The 23,008-nt window shown below is 40.4% G+C and overlaps 1 protein-coding gene across 5 annotated transcripts in view; it reads left to right on the top strand.

Annotated features, from left to right (window-relative positions):
* Positions 1–22,493, top strand: part of Syt16 (synaptotagmin 16) — a 233,571-nt gene extending 211,078 nt beyond the window's left edge. For 3 of the 5 annotated variants that reach the window (XM_076922003.1, XM_076922002.1, XM_076921999.1), the window contains 2 exons: positions 2,686–2,875; positions 20,769–22,492. In XM_076922003.1, the coding sequence (XP_076778118.1) occupies positions 2,686–2,875; positions 20,769–21,082 (504 nt within the window). In that variant the 3' untranslated portion in view covers positions 21,083–22,492. Of the gene's footprint in view, positions 1–2,685; positions 2,876–20,768 lie in introns of all 5 variants that reach the window. The other 2 variants (XM_076922000.1, XM_076922001.1) reach the window with 1 other exon arrangement.
* Positions 22,494–23,008: the final 515 nt, after the last annotated feature.

Raw genomic sequence — 23,008 nt, 5'->3', positions numbered from 1 at the left:
TCCATATAAGCCATGGTTTGCACTTCATGGACAGTGGGTCTTTCACACCTGTCGTCCTGATAAGTTGATGGATGTATTTTTCACCCATTTTAGGAAATGACAGTGGCAACGTGGGGAAAGGCCTGGCAGGACTTGGAGAGGTGGCTGGGCTTTTGACTTAGTGGATACACATCCATGTGCCTCCCATCCCCTCCCAGGATGCATTATAAGGATTCTTAGACATGCTACCTTTCTTGTTGTTTTCTTGAAACAAGAATCTTACTACACAGCCCAGGTTGGCTTCAAGCTCTTTCTATAACCCAGGATACCCTCCAACATATAATCCCCCTTGCCTCGGCTTCCCAAGTGCAGGAATTGTAAGTGGGTATTTCTGAACTTTCAAGGCAAGGCTCATAGCGAGGAGGATTGAGAAACATCCTGTGTTAGCAACTGGAATGCCTGCCACATCTGAGAGCTTCCAGTTTTATTGCTGTTTTCTTATCATGCATCGTACTCCTCTTCCTGGTCCAGGGCTTGTAGAGCTTGGAGGTCTAAGAGGTGGCCAGCCTCACCACTGCGGTAGATCATCTATCGTGTAACGTGAAGATCTCCTTTTATGAAAATACGTCAAAAGATCAGACAGCTATGTGTTAGTCCACCAATCAGTCATTCATTGGTGATGTATCCTGTCATGGGCTCTGGAGGCCAAATGTCTACAGAAGCAAACAGACAGCTATTATTCCATAGACTAGTGATGGAGGGTATTGATAGGCAGCCCTTGGTAAAGCTCCAGAGGTTACAGCTTGCTTAGAGTGACCAGGAGAAGGCTTTTTTTGAGATGACAAAGGAAAAAAAAACCAGATAGCTCAAGCAATGGAGAGAACAAGACTGGTGACGTGTGTGGGTGGATGGTCAGACAAAGGGAGGGCACACACAGCCATGGAGGAGGACAAAGACATGTTCCAAAAAGGTCTATCCATCTAAAGTTCTAATTCTGCCTGAACATCTTCATACTGGAAAGCTTGATTTTTGCCTCTCTAAATCGATGCCACCTGCTGTCTTCCCAGACCTGCCTGCTGGCAAGCTCATCTCTCCAGTCGCTAGCTCCAAAATTGTAGAGCTCACCCATGACCTCTCTCTTCCAGCTGAAAGCTGTGAATTCTCTTTAGATAGAAGCAAAGCACAGCTCTCCGGTGGGTTAGTCGAATAGTCCCCTGCTGGTGGCCTCTAAGCTTCTACTGTTTTCTGACACAAGGGTTAGAATGAGCTCAAGAAGGCACAAGCCTGCTTGCGTCTCATGTAAATTCTTTCTTTTCATAAAATTGTGAAATCATAAAGAACAGAATTTAGAGAAGAGTCAAAAAGAGGCCCTGAAGTGTGAAGCGCAGGAGCCAGTGTGGCCATACCCACTTTTGTCAGTGCCAGGCCCTGGGTTCTGTACTGAGGGCACAGGCTGAATGGGGAGAAGAAGCCAGCGTGAAGGAATTTTGATGGAGGGAAATATCTCATTTATCAGCTACTGTTGAGTATGATTATATACCAGATATACATCTATGTGTTATGGACTAAGTGATGGATACAGATTAAGCACTTGGTAGGGGTAGGTAACAGTACTGTGAGAGGGACCACAGTAGAAGTTTCTATAGAAACACAAAGATGTATGGCCTTTCTCCCAAGGATGCAAATATTTCATTGGTGTGTTAACTTCTGGGTATTAATGCCTGGAAGGCTGTTTTCTTATAAATCACAGATCCATGAAAGCTTGGGGGGGCTCTCTGAAACACACATGGTTTGGTTAAAAGGATACATCTTTTGGACATGTGCAGCATTTGGTTCCTTTTATTGTTTTTGCTTATTGAGATATTGGCAAGAAGATTTAGAAAAATAATTTCAGATACAGTCAAGAGGGGTTTAAGGTAAGCCCCATGTACTGGTGTCCACGAGAGGAAGTAGTATGCTGGAGAGACTGCTGGCCTGTTCCAGCCAGGATGACAGTATCACTCAGAAGTGTGCAAATGAATAAACATGAGAAAAGGCCTGGGCATTCTCCTTGGCTCACCTGCTGCCTCCCGGGGTAACCAAGATCCACAATCTTCTGATCCTTTATCAAATATTAAATAGTGAAAGTACTCACTTCTGTGTAATTTTTTTTTCCACAGGAGGTAACATTTCCCATGTGAACTACGCTTCTTAAGCAACAGAACCAGACACTAGGTGTTTTATGTACTGACCAGTGCCTGGTGGTCATTTCTTTTATTTTTGAGACAAAACATCTTCTGTGTTGCCTTATTCATCAAGAGTGCAGAGAGCAGGGACAAAACTAGGCCTGGAGTGGGTAGGTTCGCAGAAACATTCAGAAACAAATTACACAGGAGGGAATCTTGGCCTATATTAAATGTATTATTCACACTCCATGTATCTTAGAAGGTTTGATTTACACTAGCAATTACATCTTTGTCTGTTTTGTCTTTAGAGAGGAAATATTGAATGGAGTCTACTCTTGGAATAAGTATGTCGGCTAGTACCATGGGCCATCCCACACATGGCTGCACTCCCCGGCACATTGTAATTCACACTGAGTGTCCATTAGTAATCTTTGGCAAGCATTGCGACTGGGTCACAATTTCACCAAACATAATATCAGCTTTCTCTCCAAGAGAGAGATGCGGCATGGGCCAATGAATTCTTTGTGTTCTTCCCCTCCAGAGTGGAGAGTCTCCGCTCAGCCCATCTGTGGTGTCTCACAGTGATAGTGCTTCATCCACACAGTCACTGTCTCATGGAGGGGTGCCAGAGCTATTGGTGGGACTGTCCTACAATGCCACAACAGGCCGATTATCTGTGGAAATGATCAAAGGCAGCCATTTCCGCAACCTCGCTGCTAACCGAGCTCCCGGTGAGTATGTGTCTGCTACTCTAGCTCTGGGATCTCTAGGAGCAAGAGAAAGGTCCAGTCTATTTCATCTCAGTTTTTCATTTTTGTGGTAAAAGATAAACTTGGTATGGTCTGGGCATGTTTTCATGAAGCAATAGCCCTGGCTTTTTTTTTTTTTTTTTTTAATGGCTTCTATTTAATTAGAAGAAGGCTTCTAAAGGTATCTAACTATACATCAACATGTTTTAGAATGATTGGTGTGTTTAAACTATTTAAGGAAAAAAAGACTGAAGTCTTTTCAGAAATGTAACATGCATAGGGATTGAGATCTGCCAATATTTACAGGCTCTTAACAGTAAAGAGGCAGAACTTTGACTCTGAAGGGAGGCAGAGCTGGGATTGAATTCCAGCTCTGTTATTTCCCCATCCAATTTGCTCTGATCTTGTGCAACCAGTCTCTTCTCCAAACCCTATTTGACCTACCTGGAAATAATATTAGCCAATACCTTCCTGATGGGACTGTTGAGAGATTTAAATAACTACAGTTGCACGAAGGGCTTTAGTATAGCACCTAACATACACACTGAGCACAGAGAAATGTTAGTAATTGTGTAGCAGTGAAGAGAGTAGAGCTGGGGCCATGCAAGACTGTCTCCTCAGGAAAATGGCTACTTCTGAGGTCATCGTTAGACAGAAATGCTCAGGACAACTCATTCCCCCCATGGCTAAAGGGCCAAGGTTCAGGAAGAGTTAAATAACTCCTGCTGCCAGTTGCCTCAATAGCCTTGCAGCCTAAGCAGTTGGATAATGAACATTGAAATAATACTGTTAACAAAACCATGTCATATTTTTTAATGATCTAAGTTACCTACAAAAGGAAGCCTTAGAAGATGCACTTCTGCTTTTCGGACCTTGTGTAAATACAACTAATCAGAGAAACAGATTTTGTATCTGAAATGCTAGCTGCAAGAGAGTCAGAAACATGCTGGAGAATTCTTTCTAGCCTTTCCTGAACAAGAAGGTAAACTTGAAGGTGGGGAAATGGGGGAAAAAAAAAAGAATCTGATTACCAGGGGAACTAGAATCTCACTAAAAGAATGGTGAAATCAACACAAATGTGGAGAGTCAATGATCTCTCGCCTCACATAGAAAAGCCAGCTAAGGGACCAGATGAGGGTCAACCCTACAACCGAATCTGAGAATCTGAAACTTTCATTCCACCCCCACCTGTCACTGTGCTGCAGACTACCAAGCATGTTGTATGTGACTATCTTGTTAGCTAAAATTTTAAAGAGAACTAAGGAGTGGGCTCAGTAAAGAATTTGCTTCACAAGTATGAACCCCTGAGTTCAATCCCTCATAACCTGTGTGAAATGGTGGTATACTTGTAACCTCAGCACTGGGGATGAGGATACAGGAGGATCCATTGGCCTTGCTGGACAGCAAGTCTAGCTTAATTGGTAAGTTCCAGGCCAATGAGAGATGCTGTAAAAGAGCATCTCTCATTAGCCTGTAAAAAAGAGGTAGATGATATTTCTGAGGATGACACCCCACCCTCCACATTAATGCACACACACATGCAAGTGCACTTGAGCACATCCAAATAAACATATGCCCCTCAACACACATGCATTAACAAAATTGTGCTAAAGCCAGCAGAGAAAGCCCCAGAATTCTGGGTAATAAATTAGACTAGGAGGTGCATAATCCACATCCAATGTCACCACTCAGGCAGGCGAGAGCTAGTTAGAATGCACACTAGGCGCTGATTATTAACTGCACAGTTAGAGGCTCTTTGATGGATCCAGAGATCCAGCTTTTCTTTCCATAGCAGCCAGTACTTGTTAAGATCCTGATTTAAGACTCCTTCCCCAGAGTGTCTGCCAATGTCCTTTCCTCTGTTGTTGAAGTTTGATAATATCTGAACAATATTTGGGGCACCTGATGGAGATGCAAAAAGTGGTAAAGCTGTGGGCCACAGATGTGCCCCATTCGAGTCCAATCGAGGAAGCTCACCTTTGTGTGCTGGATAGTGCGGGGAGGTGTACAGCATGGAGGCTGAGTGGGAAAGAATCATCTAGAATAAGCCACACTATAAATTCATGTTCTCTTACTTACTAGCTGTGAGTTATTAAGCTATCCTGAATCTGTTTCCTCATCTGCAAATAATATGTTTTGTAGGTAGGGATAATACATACAGAGCTGTGATATTAAAAGTAATATCATTGTATCTTTATATAGTTCTCTTTTTAAAAATGGGCCCAAAGAAGAAATTGTTGTAATAATTATTTAAACCTGTATAAGACAAAAGGGTAAGTCTTAACTTGAAAATGGATTTAAGTCATAAGTTTAGGTCTGTATACATGAGTGTTTATCATAGACATAGGATCATAACTTAACCTTCACTGTGGCTGGTGTACTTCATCTCTGAAACAAAAGTATTAGCAATGCTTTTGTGAGGCTCTTAATTAAAACTGAAACCAAGCGGTGGGAACAAATGGGTTGTTTTTTGGTCTATGTGAAAAGCCGGTAGTTTAGGAAAAGCCAATTAGGAAGGGTGAGAAAGTAGAGCGCTCCTTTGTGGCGCTCTGCAAAGGATCTCCTGGAACTTTCAAGGGCCCTGGAGGCTGGAAGTGTTGGCTCTGTGTTATGGCATGAACACTGCATTGACAGCTATCAGGCAAGTGCAGGGTATAGTTTTGGTGTTATCAGGTAGCTTAGCAGAGTTGGAACAAGTGGAGGAGAAGGATGGGAGTCCGTTGATAAATGAGCTGTTGGTGAGAACAGGGCAGGAAGGATGCTGGGTACATTGCTGGAGAAGACAGCCAGTGATTTCTTGGGTGGACTGTCTACTAGGGGAGAGGCATGTCTGAGAAATGAACAGGAGCCAGCGTCACAAAATACTGTATGTGAGGCTCTCAGTCTCCATCTATTCTGTCAAACAGGCGCATCAGTCCTGCCTTGCAGGTGACTGTGATTGTGGCACTGTGGTGCCTGGGCAAGTATGAAGGAGGGGAAAACGCTGGAGATTTTTCTTTGGAATATTGCTAAGGTTTTACAGCTGGCCAGAAAAGAGACAAAGAGTGAGATTTAGAAGCAAGACTCTCTTGCCTTACGATGTATCATAAAGCAAATAAACTTTGAACTTGACAGTTCAACCCAATTAGAAAACTGCTGTGGTGTCTTAAGTATTTCTCTCTAAGCAAAATAAGCAATCTAGAAAAAGATGAGCCTGTCAGTGGTGGCAAGCACCTTGCATCCGAGAGCTCAAGAGGCAGGTGGATCTTTATGAGTTTGAGGCCAGCCTGGTCTATAGATGGAGGTACAGGACCGCCAGAGCTAGGTAAAGAAACTCTGTTTTGAAAAGCAGAGACAGGGTGGGGGAAGAGTGGAATTCTTTTCTTTTATAAGAGCCTGAAAGGAACTAATTAACTCATTCCCTACATCTAAGGTAAAATCCTGGGAGAGGGTACTCAGCAGCCAATGGAAACAGTGGTGAGCAGGAGACACACCAAATGCCAACCATACCAACCGGAGTCTCCACATCCTTCCTTCCTCACCAAATGGCTGAAATGAGAAGGTCTCATGATATGGAGAATATGTTTATGGTGGTCAGGATTCTCTAGAGTAACAGAACTTACAGAATGAATCTTTCTATAATAGAAAGGGCATTCATTAGAATGACTTAACAAGCTGTCGTCCAGCTAATTCAACAATGGCTGCCTATAAAAGGAAGGTCCAAGAACTCATCAGTTGATCAATCGGTGAGACTGGTTATGTCTTCATCATACAACAGGATCCTACGGACATAGGCTTTAATGCTAATGAAGCAATGGATTTGCCAGCAGAACGAGAGCAAGCAGGCAAAAAGAGAGAACTTCGTTCTTTCCATGTCCCACACATAGGCAGGCCATCGGAAGGTACGGCCCAGATTAAAGGTAGATCTTTCCGTCTCAAAGATCCAGATTAAAAGTGGGTCTTCCCACTTCGAAATAAAAAAAAAAAAATTCTAACAGGTGTGCCCAGCCATCTGGCTTTTAGGTAATTCCAGATATAGCCAAGTTGACAACTAAGAATAGCAATCACAGTCATGTAGGCTGGAACAATCATGTCGGCCTCTTGGAAGTTCCTTATCTAATTTGGCATGTTCCAACACTTTGGCAGTTCCTTTCTTAGCTTCAATCTTAAGTGTGCCCCCCCACCCCAAATTGGCAAGTGTGTACAATAATTTCACTGTTCATCAATTATTGTAATTGCCACTAAGGTGGTATAGGCTGGTCTACAATTCTTCAAGTGACAAAGGAGAGTCCAGGTTCACAGTTGAGAACAGGTGAGACAGTAGGACCCGGCATCCGGTAGCTGTCTGAAATCCCTGTGTGCTTTACAAATGCTTTTACATGCATCATCAGTACCAATCAGAAACATTTGATTGTCCCTTAAATTCGGCTTCTTGGAAAAGCAACTCACTTGAGTTTAGCAGTTCTCTTCTGTTGTTAACCTAGGCCTGTCACCCAGTTATTGCTTGGCCTTGACATTTGATTGAGCATCTCTGACTTTTATTTCCATCTCTATTAAACAAGATTAACAAAGGAATTCCACAGACACACAAGCATTGACATCTTTTGAAGAAGTCAGCTCTTCTGTTGCAACTTCCCTTTCTCTCTCTCTGCTTTGCCTTCGTTGAGAGTATGTTTCTGCACTGTGTATCTATGTGTATATAGACACATATAATGGTGCTTGTCAAAAGCTATCATTAAGATGTCCCCTCCAGTTAAAACCAGCAAGTTCCCCAGCTTCTCAGCATGCTCGTGATTACTCACATGTGATAATTACCACCTAAATGGTAGTGCTTAACAGCAGCAGTGTGTTAACCTTGTTAGGCAGTCACAATAGCAGAGGAGAGGAACGAAAAACAGAAAAGCAAATCAGAGCTGCCTCTTGTTTTCTGTGAGGAGTAAGTAAAAGATGATAGCACAACATACAAATGGAGCAGAGAGAAGAAGGAGTGGACAAACATGGGCAGGCATGGGACATGGGGCTTCTTTTAGAACCATTTCAGTTAAACAGTGTTTTAGTAGCCACTGTGTACTTGTAATAATGGTCATTCACTCATTCATTCATTCATTCATTCATTCATTCATCTGTTCACTTATCTGTCTGTCTGTCTGTCTCTCTGTCTATGTATGTATGCATGTATGTATGTATGTATGTATGTATCTATCTATCTATCATCTGTTTATGTATGCGTATGTATGTATGTATGTATGTACGTACCTACCTACCTACCTACCTACCTACCTACCTATGGTTTTGGATTTTCAAGACAGGATTTCTGTGTGTAGCACTGGATATCCTGAAAATCACTCTGTAGACCAGGCTGGTCTCTAACTCAAAAATTTGTCTGCTTCTACTCCCGAGTTCTGAGATTGAAGGCTTCTGCACCACCACCCAGCTTAATGGTCAGTTCTTATGAAGATTGAGATATGACACTAATGTACTGCATCACGCATTTGTGTCATTTTTCTTTTTCTAGAAAATCCACTTAGTTATCACAGTAATCAAGGTCAGAAACTATTAGAAGTGGCTGGGAGATGGATTAAGCTGGCAGAATGTTTGCCCAGCATGCACAAGTTCAGCCTCTGGGTAGCCTCAGGAATGGTGGAATGTACACTTGGGTGGAGGATGACAGATGATCCTTTGTCATACACATGTCAAGTTCAGACCAGCCAGAGATACATGAGTTTAGTCTAAAGAAAAAAAATCTTAAAAGCAGTAAGGAAAAAGGACAACATGGTTTGTCCATTATATCTGAATGAAGACATTTTAAACCCCTGGTGACTGGTGGAAGGATGAGGGCACACTAACTAAGGAGATGCACTTCTCAACCACAGAGCCAATACTGAAGCCTCACAAGATCACTACTCAATGTGTCAGCTTGTTCTTTGAACAGAGGAAGAAATGGATGTTTGTCTTGAAAGTTGAAAAGGTTTAGTCATTGAAAGAATACTAAATAATATATGTCAGGAAGAAAGAAAGAAATTAGAAGGGTGGAATGGATTCAGGAAGGAATTGATAAGTCTGTGAATGAGTGTAAGCCTGCTGAATTGTGTTGTGAGCAGTAGTAAACATGACCAGTGTTGCGACTCAGATAGTGGAAGTCTAAGACTGTGCAGATGTGATATCAAGGATGGGAAAGAGAGCTGGGAATCAAACAATTTTAAGATCTTGATTTGCTTAAGAGATGATCAGATATGCTCATTTTTTTGACAAAGATGTCAAAGATATATATAGTGGGACTGGGAAAACTGGACACATTCCAAAGAATGAAGTTGAATCTATACCTCACATCATAGGCAAAAGGCAGCTTGCAAAGGATCAAAGAACCCAGCATAAGGCCTAAAATATGAAAATCTTTGAAGAAAACAGCAAAAATCATCACAGTGATGGACTTGGCGATGATTTCGTGTATTTGGCACTAAAGGCACAGGCAGCTAAATATACACAAACATGAAGCAAAAAGCAGGAGCAGGCAAAAAGCTGGCAAGATGGCTCAGTGGGCAGATGCTTGCAGTGCACATATGGGGACCTGAGTTTGGATCCTCAGAACCTATGTAAATTGAGATGTGGAAGCATGAGTATCTTAATCCCAATGTTACGATGGTGATTCTGTTTAAAACAAGGTAGAAGGTGGGGACTAACACTGAACACTGTCCTATGATTTCCACATGAATACTGTGGTACACAGTCATACATACAAACATGCACACACACATATACACACATTCACCCATGTACACATGAAAATTAAATAAAATATAACAGCAGAATAATAAAGTAATCAAAATATGGGAAGTAATCGTGTATTTGAAAAAAATATTAATATCTAATATATATCATAGCCTAAGACTCAAAAACTCAATAGCAAAAAGTATGATTTTTGAAATGGGTACAGGACTTGGGTACTCATCTTTCCAAAGAAGATATTCTAATGGCCATCAGGAGTATGAAAGTGCAGTCAAGATCATCAGTCACAGGAAAATGCAAATATAGACTGGAGTGCGGTGTTACTTAGTTCCTGCGAGGATAGCTGTAATCGAGAATTCCCGAGTTGTAACTAAGTCAGACTGTGGGAAAGGTGAGCCTTTCTGCATCGTTGATTGATAGCTGGAGTGAGAAACAGTAAGATGACTCTGAAAAATGTATTGAATTATTGTCAGATTGAGCCAGTCCTCTTGTGAACATACACGAAAGAGCTGACAACAGAAACTTGAGATATTTTACCACCAGGCTCACACTGATGTTATCCACAATAGTTAAACATGGAAGCAAAGACTTGTCCACTGGTGGGTTCAAAGTGGAACATGACACTACGTAAAGTAGACCACACTTAGCCCTGTACAAGGAAGGGACTTTTACCATGCGCCAAAGCAAACTCTACTTAAACCTAGAGGACACTGTACTTCTTAAATAAACTATACAAAACTTATTGAATGATTTTGTCGACATGAGAAACATAGAGTAGTAAGAACTGCAGAGACATGCAGCAGGATGTATTGCCAGGGTCGATGGAGAGAGGGGCATGGGTTAGTGTTGAATGTGCTTAGAATGCAAGCCTCTGAGAGGTCGAAGAGTTCTGAAGTTAGGTGGTGGTGATGGTCTCAGGACCTCTCCTATTCAGTCCCACAGAGCAGTGGTTAAGATGGTAGATTTATTTTAATTGTATATTCATTGCAATTATAACAGACACTTCATGTAAGTATGCCATGTACTTGGCAAACAGTCCACAGTCTCCTCCCCCCTTCATACTAGACCTTTCCACTTCTATTTTCAAGACAGACAGAGAGAGAGAGAGAGAGAGAGAGAGAGAGAGAGAGAGAGAGATGCTTTGTCATTTTCAGAAAATCTAAGATCCATGAATGAAGAGAAGGCAATATTTGTCTTTCAGAGTCTGACTTGTTTTGCCTAATAGGATGATTTCCAGTTGCATTCATTTTGTTTCTTACTGCAAACAGCATAATTTCATTCTTTATGGCGGTATAAAAATTTATTATTTATAGATAACATTTTTTTCCCTTAGCTCGGTGAACAGTTTTACAGTAAACATGGTGTAATAGTGTTTCTGCGGCTTACTGGATTCAACCCCTTCAGTTATATGCTTGGGTCGTATGAATGGACTATAGTGTCCATACCAATTCCCACAATGGCTGGTCCAGTTTGCATCCCTGCCAGCAGTGTATAGAGGTTTTCCTCCCCTCAGTCTCTCCAGAATCTATTGTTTGTTTTCATGATGACAGACACTCTGAATGAGGTGACATGGAGTCTCAATAGAGTTTTAATTTGCATCTTCCTGATGGCTAAATATGTTGAACATGTTTAATGTGTCTATTCGTCATTTGTACTTTGCCTCTTGAGCACGGCCTGCTCAGTCCATTAGCTCACTCATTGATTGGGTTGTTTGGTTTTTCACTATTTCATTGAGTTCTTTGGGTATTTTAGTTACTCCTCTGTCAGACATGTAGCTAGTAATGATTTTCTTCCATTCTGGAGGCTGCCTCTTTGTCTGACTGTCGCCTTTGCTGTAGAAAAGTGATGTGGTTCTATGGAACCTCGTTTGTCAGTTCTTGGCTTTTGTTCCTGGGCTATTAAAGTCCTTTTTATGAAAGTCTCTACCTGAACCTATATCTTGCCATGTTTTCCCCAAGCATGGGCAGAGTCTTACATTAAGGTCTTTGATCCATTTCAAATTGATTTTTTTGTACAAAGTGAAAGATAGAGACCTAGCTTCATGCAGATGGAGACTTCCAGCTTCTCCAGTACTATTTGTCAGAAAAGCTTGTGTTTTCTACAATATATGTTTGGCATCTTTGTCAGCAGTCATGTGGCTGTAGCTGCGTGGGTTTATAGCAGGTCCTCTATCTCACCCCGGATTTGCTCCACTGTGGTTCTTACAATGATTCTTAAAGCACAACAATATCCCGTGTGGTGAGAATTATTCTTTTTCTCAGAATTGCTTTCTAAATGTTCCAAATACTGAGAAAATATGTTACAAAGATATCAGAGGGTATTATAAAGCTAAATTAATAGGCCATACATGAGTTGGCTGTTTAAGCGGATGTCATGTTTTAAAGGACACTAATCAACATGGAGACCTTTGGAGGCCAAGGCATGTGGAATCAGGGACTATATGGAGATCTTCTCAGCCTTCTGACAAATTTTGCTTTTAAAAACCTAGAAATATTCTCCAGAAGCTTATTAAAATTTTTGAAATTTAGGAAAATGGAAAAGGAGAACTATTCATTTTAGGTAACAATTCATGCTACGTGATAAAACCCCATATAGAGAATTACGAGAATAAATAAAATTCAGTTCATTGGATATAAAATAAATAAATAATTTTACAGGTCCAGGAAATATAAAGTAAGTAGCACAAACTAAAATTGTAAACACAAACAAAGCATCAACAATCACAAGAAACAAACAAGAATAAGTCTAGCACATAAAAAGAGGTAAGCTTATATTTCTATGTGCCTCTCTGTGCCTCCTATCCCCCTCCTCCTTCCCCACTCTCTTCTCATCTAGCTTCATGATATGGAAGGTGAGGAAATGAACTCATTCATGAGAAAACATGACTGATTATACCAGATGTGAATAGATTTTTGACAGAGTTTTTTTAAAAAAATATGATTAAATCAATAGTTTTAACATGAGCATTTGATGAAATGCACAATTTATTAATGAATTAAATAACCCACGAGATGTATAAGATATGTTAATATAGATTAGCCTATGATGCTGTAACAGATGGACCCTACTGTCTCAGCACCTTAACATGCTAAGCATCTTTCCCCCACGGTCTAAATAGAGTCACATAATTTCCCTCTAAGCTCTTACTAAGGACCATAGACTTTTTTTTTTAATTTAATGAGGCATAAATGCATATTTCTCTGGGCATGGGGGAGAGACAGTGAAAGAGATTATATTTGGATGGGAGTGGCTGGCTGTAGATATGACTGAAGAGGACAGTGCTGCTTATATGTCACTATTAAGAACTTAGTCACCCTCTATTGGACGTAGGATTGGTAAAGATCTTTTCCCAATCTGTTGGTTGCCATTTTGTCTTATTGAAAGTATCCTTTGCCTTTGCAATTTGATGAGGTCCCATTTGTTAATTCTTGATCTTAGAGCATAAGCCATTGGTGTTTTGTTCAGGAACTTTTCCCCTGTGCCTAGGTATTCGAGGGTCTTTCCCACCTTCTCTTCTATTAGTTTCAGTGTATTTGGTTTTAAGTGAAGGTCCTTTATCCACTTGAACTTGAGCTTTGTACAAGGAGATGAGAATGGATCGATTTGCATTCTTCTACTTGCTGACCTCCAGTTGAACCAGCACCATTTGTTGAAAATGGAAATGTTTTTTCCACTGAATGGTTTTAGCTCCTTTGTCAAAGACCAAGTGACCATAGGTGTGTGGGTTCATTTCTGGATCTTCAGTTCTATTCCACTCATCTTCCTGCCTGTGAGGGCTAATATACAATATATACAAAGAACTCAAGAAATTAGACTCCAGACAACCAAATAACCCTATTAAAAATGGCGTACAGAGCTAAACAAAGAATTCTCAACTGAGAAAACTCAAATGTCCGAGAAGCACCTAAAGAAATCTTCAACATCCTTAGTCATCAGGGAAATGCAAATCAAAACAACCCTGAGATTCCATCTCATACCAGTCAGAATGGCTAAGATCAAAAGCTCAGGTGATAGTAGATGCTGGAGAGGATGTGGAGAAAGAGGAACACTCCTCCATTGTTGGTGGGATTGCAAGATGGTGCAACCACTCTGGAAATCAGTCTGGCGGTTCCTCAGAAATTTGGACATAGCATTAACTGAGGACCCAGCTATACCACTCCTGGGCATATACCCAGAAGATGCTCCAACATATAACAAGGACATATGCTCCACTATGTTCATAGCAGCATTTATAATAGCCAGAAGCTGGAAAGAACCCAGATGTCCTTCAACAGAGGAATGGATACAGAAAATGTGGTACATTTACACAATGGAGTATTACTCAGCTATTAAAAACAATGAATTCAAGAAATTCTTAGGTAAATGGATGAAACTAGAAAAATATCATCCTGAGTGAGGTAACCCAATCACAAAAGAACACACATGGTATTCGCTTACTGTTAATTGGATATTAGCCCAGAAGTTTGAAATAGCCAAGATTCACAGACTACATGAAGCTCATGAAGAAGGAAGACCAAGTGTGGGTGCTTTGGTCCTTCTTAGAAGGAATAACAAAATACTCAAGAGAGCAAATATGGAGACAAAGTGTGGGACAGAAATGGAAGGAAGGGCCGTCTGAAGACCATTCCACCTGGGTATCCATCCCATGTGCAGACACCAAAGGTAGACACTGATGTGGATGTCAGGAAGGGCATGCTGACAGGAGCCTGATATAGCTGGATATAGCTGGCTCCTTAGAGATCTGCCAGAGTCTGACATATTCAGAGGCAGATGCTCACAGCTAACCATTGAACTGATCAAGGGGTTCCCAATGGAGAAGTTAGAGAGAAGACTGAAGGAGCTGAAAGGGTTTGTGGCCCCAAGAGGAGAGCAACAATACCAACCAACCAGAGCTCCCCAAGGTCTAAACTACCAGCCTGAGAGCACATAGGGAGGGATCCAAGGCTCAAGCTGTATATGTAGGGGAGGATGGCCTTGTTGGGCATAGGTGGGAGAGGAGATCCGTGGTCCCATGAAGGCTGAACGCCAAGTATGGGGGAATTCGAGGGTGGGGAGGTGGGAGTTGGGGGGGTAGGTGGGGCCACATCCTCATAGAAGCAGGAGGATGGGGGATGGAATGGGGGTTCCTGGGCAGGGGGGCAATGTGGTAAGGGGATACAATCTAAACTGAAAATAAAATATCCAATAAAAAAAAAAAAAGAACTTAGTCACATGGCCCAGCCATTTTAAATTGGCAGGAAGGCTACAGCTTTAATTTGATATTCACCATAGATTAGTATTCACCTGTCAACCTTTAATAGGCCCTTGTTTTACAAATACTTTAAAAATTTACCTTTTACTATTTGTAGATGTAAAACAACTGGATTTTCAAATACTAAAAGGTCTGAATTTTTATGTTTTCTATTTCCTCTAACATGTGTCAATTCTACATGAGTCAGTTCTACTTGAATCTGTTCTTTTCCAAGGCTCTCTTTTTTCTCTCATCCCCTAAATTAAGTCAAGCACACCAAAGCACACACTTCTAAATTCTGGAGTTTTTTTCAGGACCTTTTTCCCTAGAGCCACATGTTGGGTGGGCATGTGTTTCCCCTTCTAAGATACAACAGCATGGCAGTTGTACCCTCAGGATATGTATTACCACACTCCATTTTTCTGCACTCTGATCCTACCTTCTTCATGAATTGGCCCTGACTTCTAAGCCAATTGTTATGCTTGCTTTTTACGAAGGCAGCATTCCCATTAAGATTGATTCCCATGTCAGTCAGATTTTTGTCTAGAAAACAGAGAATTATCTAGGCACAGTACGGCAGAGGATACTTATTATTAAGATCAGGCACTGGAAGGCTGGGGGATAATTGTCAGGAAAATTGTTTTTAGTCATCTGAAACATAAGACATCCTGGGACTGTGCTGTGTGCACATATAAACTGTTTATCAGGAGTTCTGAACACAACGGACAAGACTCTCCTGTGCCAACTACAAATGCCTATATTTTCCCTTTTCTTCTACTTGATGATCTCTTGTGGATAGCATTCATTAGTGGAGTCTAACTGGGGTTTGACTGGCAAGATATTTAGGGGAATTTAGTTTTAGGGCTTTATGTCTTTTTGGTACAGGAGAGATCTTAGAAAGATGTGCACCTGCTAATATGTATCCAGAGGGAACTTTCTTGACAGTAACATTCCAGGCAGCTTAATAGTATAAGACATAGCAACAAAAATAGGTAAAACTTGAAAGGAAGAAATAAAACTAACATTATATATAGAAAATCTGATTGCCTGCATTAAATCACAAGGATACCTACAAATTTGTAACAGATTCAGAGTAATACTTGCACTAAATCAGTTGTATTCAAATACATCAGCAAAAATTAACAAAGTTTAAAAATATTAGTATTACAATGGCAATGCATCATCTAAGATATCAGAAAATAACTTTAATTATGGCAAGTGGGAAAATTATGAGAGGAATTGTAAAACATTTTATTAAAAAAAACAGAAGGAAACTACGTGGATAAGTTGATAGATAGACTATGTTCATTGACAAAGATACTCTATATGTCGTAAACATCAGCTTTTTCTATATTAGTTTATATTTCTAGTACAGTTCCAGCCCAAATTTCAACCGTTTTTAAAATTCTTAAATTATATTTTAATTGTGTGTGTGTGTGTTGTAGTGTTTGTGTGTGTGTGTGTGTGTAAGAGAGAGAGAGAGACAGACAGACACAGAGAGAGAGAACTCATGAACAGAGTATAACTTGAGGGACTTTGTTCCCTCCTTAACTTGAGGGAATTTGTTCTCTCTTCCACCACGTGGGTTTTGGGGAATTAAAATCATAATGTCAGGCTTGGTAGCAAGCATATGCATCTACTGAGCCATCTCACTGGCCTCTGTCTGTCTGTCTGTCTGTCTGTCTATTATCTATCTATCTATCTATCTATCTATCTATCTATCTATCTATCTATCTATCTAAACTGGATAGGATGGTTTTGAATTTTATGTGCAATTTAAAGGTGATATAAGGATCAATCTATATTAAGCACAAAGATACATTTTAAACATGACATAAAGATTACCCAAAACAGAAAGGCATATTTTAAGATGATGATAATAAATATTTTCAAGCATGAAACCTGAAGACTGGCTGAACATGGTCGTAGGTTATATGTTGGATAATTTACTGAATACTACTTCTTATATAAAAAAATAATTAGCTCTTTATCTCTTGCTAGAATATTAATTTTAGCCAGATAAACATCAAAGGAGAAAAACTGGGATTCCTAGAGGAAACTACAAGAGAGTATGGACTTTGGGTAGGCCGTTTTAGTTGTAAAACTAACTAAATAAGAAAGAATTCTCTGAGAAAAGACATTTATAGACTTCAAAATAAATTTTCAGGTACTATGGAAGTCACTTTAAACACAGCAAGAAGGAAGCCACTGACAGGGAGAAAATATTGTCAGTGAATACAAGTAGCAAAGATGTCCTATTTAGACTTTTAAAGAACACAGGCATTCACCACATCCCTGGGAGTGACTGTTGACTACTAGTATGGTTCAAATAGAGAAAAACATTTGTTGAAGCCTTTGTGTTTCGTGGCTGTTACAAACAAATGTCCTTTATGAAAATGGGTAAACAAGCTGCTGTTCATTAATACATCAGAACAGTACATATGGAAAACAAATGTGTCTGTCTATCTTTCTGTCTCACACATATAGAGATAGTATTTAAAATTTAAAGTTGAGTGAAAAGTATATTTAACTGGGTGCTGGTTGTCACTGGCTATGTTATATGTTGATTATATTTGTCTTTTCCAAGTACATGAGCCATCTCTCAAAAGTATGTTCTATTATAACACATATCCAAAGTGTAGCATATGGAAATGCAAGCTCAGGAGAGCACTTGGCTAAGCTAGCGCTCTCCACTAAAATTGTTTGCCATTGTTTACAGGTTTTCATTTAAAGATGTTTGTGTGCTTTTGGTTGACAATGTATTTCTGCTGTATAATAAAATATTGATATATTTTCATCACTAAACTGCTGCATGGCTACCAAAAAAAAAAAAAAAGAAAGAAAGAAAAAAGAAAAAAATATGATTTGGGAAGATATACACCAGAGTGATAAATATGTTAATGTACAAAACAACCATTAAATATGTTTTTGACTTCGTTTGTTGACATGTGGTAAAGATCTATAAGCACACATGGAAATGATAAACTACAACTTTAGAAGTTGAACGTGCCAAAGAGGGCTGCTTAAGAATTGTCAATATGTTTTGAGACAGTTTTACTGTATAGCTTAGTAAGTCCAGGCTAGCTTCAAACTCATAGCAACCCTTCTTCCGTGGCTCTTATGTGCTGGAATTACAGATGTGAACCATTATGCCCAGCTTCTTACGTCTTAAAAAAAAACAAAACCCAGAAAATATCAGTAACAAATGTGAAAACTACTAAAGATCCCAAATGGGAACCCGTGATATTAGCTTCTATTTCTTATATGTATTTAAAATGCTTTATAAGTGTTAACATACTGAAAAGGAACAGAGTTAAATGGCCAACTTCCTTTCACTTGACCTGCGTCCCAGACATTTGAGTCACACAGACGTCTCCTGTTTTGGAAGATCACCCTGTAGTAGTTGGTAGACCATCCCTTAAGGCACGCACGCTGTACATTAGTCGGTACAACATCCCTGGCAGCTCACTGTGCATTAGTTGATACTGCATCCTTGGAGGCTCACTGGGCAATAGTGGTGGGTTGTGAATGAGCAAGTATTTTGAATGGGTTCTTTCTGTGACTTTTTATTTCTTTGGGGTAAATGCCTTCTATGCTCTAAATGACATACTTCTGTGTCTTGATAAATTGGGATTGTGAGCTATTATAGATAAAATTAAAAAATATATATATTACCAGAGTCACTTCAGTGACCATTTTCAGACTTTTAACTACAATTTCTGTTTCTAATGTAGATGCATGCTTTTCTTTAAATACCCAAAATGTTAATTGTCCTTTTGCCATGAGACAAATGGTGAGACAAGTCACTGAACCGCTGAGGGATTCTGACCCATTTAAGCCTTCGATGAAGGGTCTGAGTTATTAAAGATACTGTAAAGATTTCTGAATCTTCATAAGATAAATTTTTGCTCAATGTTTTAAAGCTTCTGTGATCGATTTCCAAAGAAACAAAATAAGAATAAAATAGGACTTCTTTAAGTTGGGTATTTGGCTAACTGGACCCTTTCTCTACCCAGTCTTACTGGTCTGGTGTTCATTGGAGTCAGTTGTGGGACCCCAGAAGATTCTAGTTGTGTATCCGCCAGTTTCAAATAGGCAGAAATTCCTGGGCACTTTGATTAAAGCTTCCCTTTTTGAGCTGGACAGTATCCCTTCCTTTGGTCGGGTGCCCCTGCGTTGGATTGCTTATAAAATGGTCTTTTGGTGCTATGTGTCAATGACACATAGTCAGTGGTGATGTTAGTGGTAAGAGGCCTTTCTTGTAATTACAAGAAAAGAGATCTATGTTGAGACAGGCTGAAGTTCAGAATTTTCTTTGCAAAATGAACAAGTCTTCATTTGAAATATTAACTTCATCCCCGCTGCTCTCTAACTGGCAGAACCGCCTGAGCAGATCTGTGCCTGTGGTGCACTTTCGTACAGGGTCCCTGCTGCTGCTGTACAGCTGCAGAAGCCCAGGCTCCTTCCCATTGTGGGTCTGTTGACAGCTTTTCCGTGGAACAGTTTGGGGAGTGGAGAGCCCTGTTTCTGAGACAGAGAAGTGTTTTCACACCTGAAGTGCAATCTCACACCTTGTGTTTCTCAGCAGATAAGTGCATAAAATAACACATCAACCCGGAATAGAAAAAAAGATCAACGTACAAAGAGAAACGTAGGTTGTAATTTGCTTCCTACCTCACAATGCTCTGAGAGGAAATTACAGAGATCTGGGTTTACGCTTTTGAAAAGTTTGACTGGTGGTTTAGCTGGGGAAGTGAGCTGCAAACTCAATGATTCTGCCTGCACTGAACAGAGTACAGGCAGAGGAAACTTAGGAACACCTAAACATTTTGATTTATTTTTCTTTTAATGGTATCATGTATCTAAGTTAGAAGCAAAGCTTTTTGTTAAAAGTCTAAAAATTATCAATGAAGTAATTTTAATTACATATATTTGTGGGGCTAATTTTCTTTGTAGTGATGCATTCAAAATTTTAGCAAAGTAGATGACGTTAGTAAAATTTGGATGCTTTCTTTTCCTTTTGGCAACTAAAAATAGGAATTAGTCAGTACTTCACAGTATTTTAGTATCAGGGTCTTAAAATGGGTGGTTTTGCTTTAGTTTCTTGTTTGAAAAACGTGAGATTGGAAGAAAACAAAGGTTTAACTTTTTGTCTGTTCATGAGTATTCATCATGAAATAGTTGTTGAAAGTCTAGCCCCCATCAGGTACTAGGCCAGGCATGGGGGTTCTGTGCTAAGCAAAGCAACTTCTTTTCTTTCCTTTGAGAGACTGGCAGTTTGCAGACAAGAAACCACACAGTGATGATGAGTGCTGGCCTAGGGTGAAATGAGGTGCTGGTGAGGCGGAGTCAGCAAGGATTCTGGGTAAAGTGTTGCTAATTCAACTGTGTTAATAGAGGTTAGGGGAAGGTGATGGCCTCTGGGATATCAGAATATTGGCGGAGCACACAGGGGAGTAGGCATGAAGCTTGTGGGCCAGAGTTCTAGCATACGATGGTCCAGAGAATGGGTAGACTATATGGAGAGCAAGAAGAGAAGATACACTTCAGCCAAGATATAACACAATAATTTGACTATGGAAGAATGTCCCACGTATGGAGAAAGGAATGCAAATCTAATACATAAATTAAGACTCTGAGTTCACATGGCTCCTCTCGCACATGTGCCTGTGCACCTCCATACATACTCTGTAAAAAGAGAGGCTCTAGTGCACTTCACGTGTGAGTCAGACTATGAGGTATATGCAAACAATAGACATAAAACAACAATTCTTTTCCTTAATAATCTATGCAAGATGTGGTGATCCAGCAGCAAAGACCAGGCCTGAAGAATACCATTGCATAGAGAAATGTGAAGGCAATGTTAAAGATGACAACTTAGCCAGTGCAGTGCAAAGCGCTGATGGTTTCTCACCCTTCTCTTGTTTGCTTTTCCGGTAGATACATATGGAAAACTTTTCCTCCTCAACTGTGTGGGTCAAGAGATGTCCCGATGCAAGACGTCCATTCGGCGTGGCCAACCCAATCCTGTCTATAAAGAGACCTTTGTCTTCCAGGTGGCCCTCTTCCAGCTCTCAGATGTTACCTTGATGATTTCCGTTTATAGCAGGCGCACTATGAAGCGTAAAGAGATGATTGGCTGGATCGCTCTGGGTCAGAACAGCAGTGGAGAGGAGGAGCAGGAGCACTGGGAGGAAATGAAGGAAAGCAAGGGCCAGCAGATCTGCCGGTGGCATACACTGTTGGAATCCTAGGTGTATAAACAACATTCGTGTGCTGTGTCAACCTTGATTATCTGACAGCAGTGAGATCATTGGGGGCGGAGGAGCTTTCAGATTGAGAATTTTACTCATCTTAGGTGATTCTATGGCTTGGGACAGTATCAAAGGTTTGATTTGAGTTTAAATGTTGTCATGAAAGGGAACCTACATGTGCAGCATGGGAAATGGTATCTGGTTGTGACCACTGGTTCTGTCACAATCTGTGCTAATGAGTGATTGTGTTTTGGTTCACACTATGTGGTGCAGCTTCTTCTCCCTGCTGTCTCCTTTTGCTGGGAGAATAACCTGAGATTTCAAAGGAGCTATAAACGTTACTGTTTTCCATCACTGAGGTGTATGAATCAGACTCTTCTTAGTGTTCAAAATTCCAAACCAGAAATGAATCAGATGATGAGCACCATGGAAGGATACAACCAATCCTCTGCCACCCCTGTTCTCTTTACAGGGAAAAAAAAAAGCCCTGTTTACTTAAACGGTAATTGTTAGAAACTCGTGGTGTAAAATAAATTTGTATTCATGAAATGTCTCTTTTTATCTCAATTAGATATCAGGATTTCTAAAAGAATTGGGTTAGACAAATCATCTTGAAGCTGTAAAACAGTTAAAAACTGATTATCTGACCTGTCTCTTTTTGAATATTTAAGATTTCCAGAATCAAGGATTTTGTGCTTTCTTACTCAATGTGCACCCAAAGAAGAAGAGGAAAACCTAGAAGATAATTTCAGTCTTGGCTTTCTTGGTGTTTCCAAGTCTGTCATCCATTTGGATCATACCTTTTCTATAGATAATTGTACTAATTCTCACATGTATTTTTTGTATGTCCTTCTGCATGCCAGCCACATTCATCTTTATGCTATGTACCTTGCCAGTAGAACATAGAAAGATGTGTATAGCGGATCTCAATAAATATTGATTTGATTAACTTATGGAATGAACACGTGAAGTCCTCTGAGTGAAGAAGGATTGGCGTTTGGTATGGAATGACACTGAACTCTTGGAGCATTTAAAGGACCGGCACTGATATTTCTTACACATGCAACAAAATGTATTAGTGAGTTCTTATTTGTGGGTACATGCTGTTTATTCCCCAACACTGACCTTGTATGGATCTGAACATGAGGTTTTACTCATAAGTGGCTTTTACATATTTATGCAGTGAACGTTAATTTTCTTTATTTCTAGATCTGAGCTCTTAGTTTTGGTGTCTTTTACCTGAAAGTGATGAGGAGGGAAGGAATCCATGCTGTGCTCAATGTTACAGGTCCTCTGAGCAAAGGCCCAGCCACTTCCTTTGAGATTTTCATGTTTTCTTGTTGACTTCTGTCCTGTCTTCGGGAAGAGTGATAGCTAGTGACGGATGCATGCAGTCAAAGCGCATAACTTCCCCCCCCCCCCACAACTCTACATTTTGACAGATTGTAAGCGTAGGCTGTAACACTTGAAGAACGTATTTATTCCTTGCACTTCATGTTGGTTATCCTGACAAGACCAGACAAGGGCGCAGGGTAATTCTACTAGATCACAATGATCAGAGTTTGGGAAGAAACAGTTTTATACAGAGGGGTGAATAAACTAGTACCCCAAGGTCTTCTTAAGCCCGTCAGGTTTCCCCCGCCTTCCTTGGGAAGACCTCAGAATGTCTTCTCTGCACGATGCTCACTAGCTGCCGAGTGGTCTCTGCAGTGGGGCTGTGTCACGGGGGTAGAACTGGGTGCAATTGATAGAGGAGCAGCGAAGAATTGGCTTTTCACATCCCTCCCTCTCTGTGGGCCTTGTGTTGAAAGGGAAGCAGAGCAGCCTCGTTACACTTCCCTTTATGCTGCTGGCATAATAGCAGCATTCACTTTCAAATTTACATTTGAAAAAAATCTGTATGTATTGTACAGGCAGCCCTGGATT

The sequence above is a fragment of the Arvicanthis niloticus genome, chromosome 23, assembly GCF_011762505.2.
Source record: "Arvicanthis niloticus isolate mArvNil1 chromosome 23, mArvNil1.pat.X, whole genome shotgun sequence".
In the NCBI taxonomy this organism is placed as follows: domain Eukaryota; kingdom Metazoa; phylum Chordata; class Mammalia; order Rodentia; family Muridae; genus Arvicanthis; species Arvicanthis niloticus.
The sequence above is the reverse complement of the archived record's forward strand: the minus strand, read 5'-3'. Positions and strand labels throughout refer to the sequence as shown.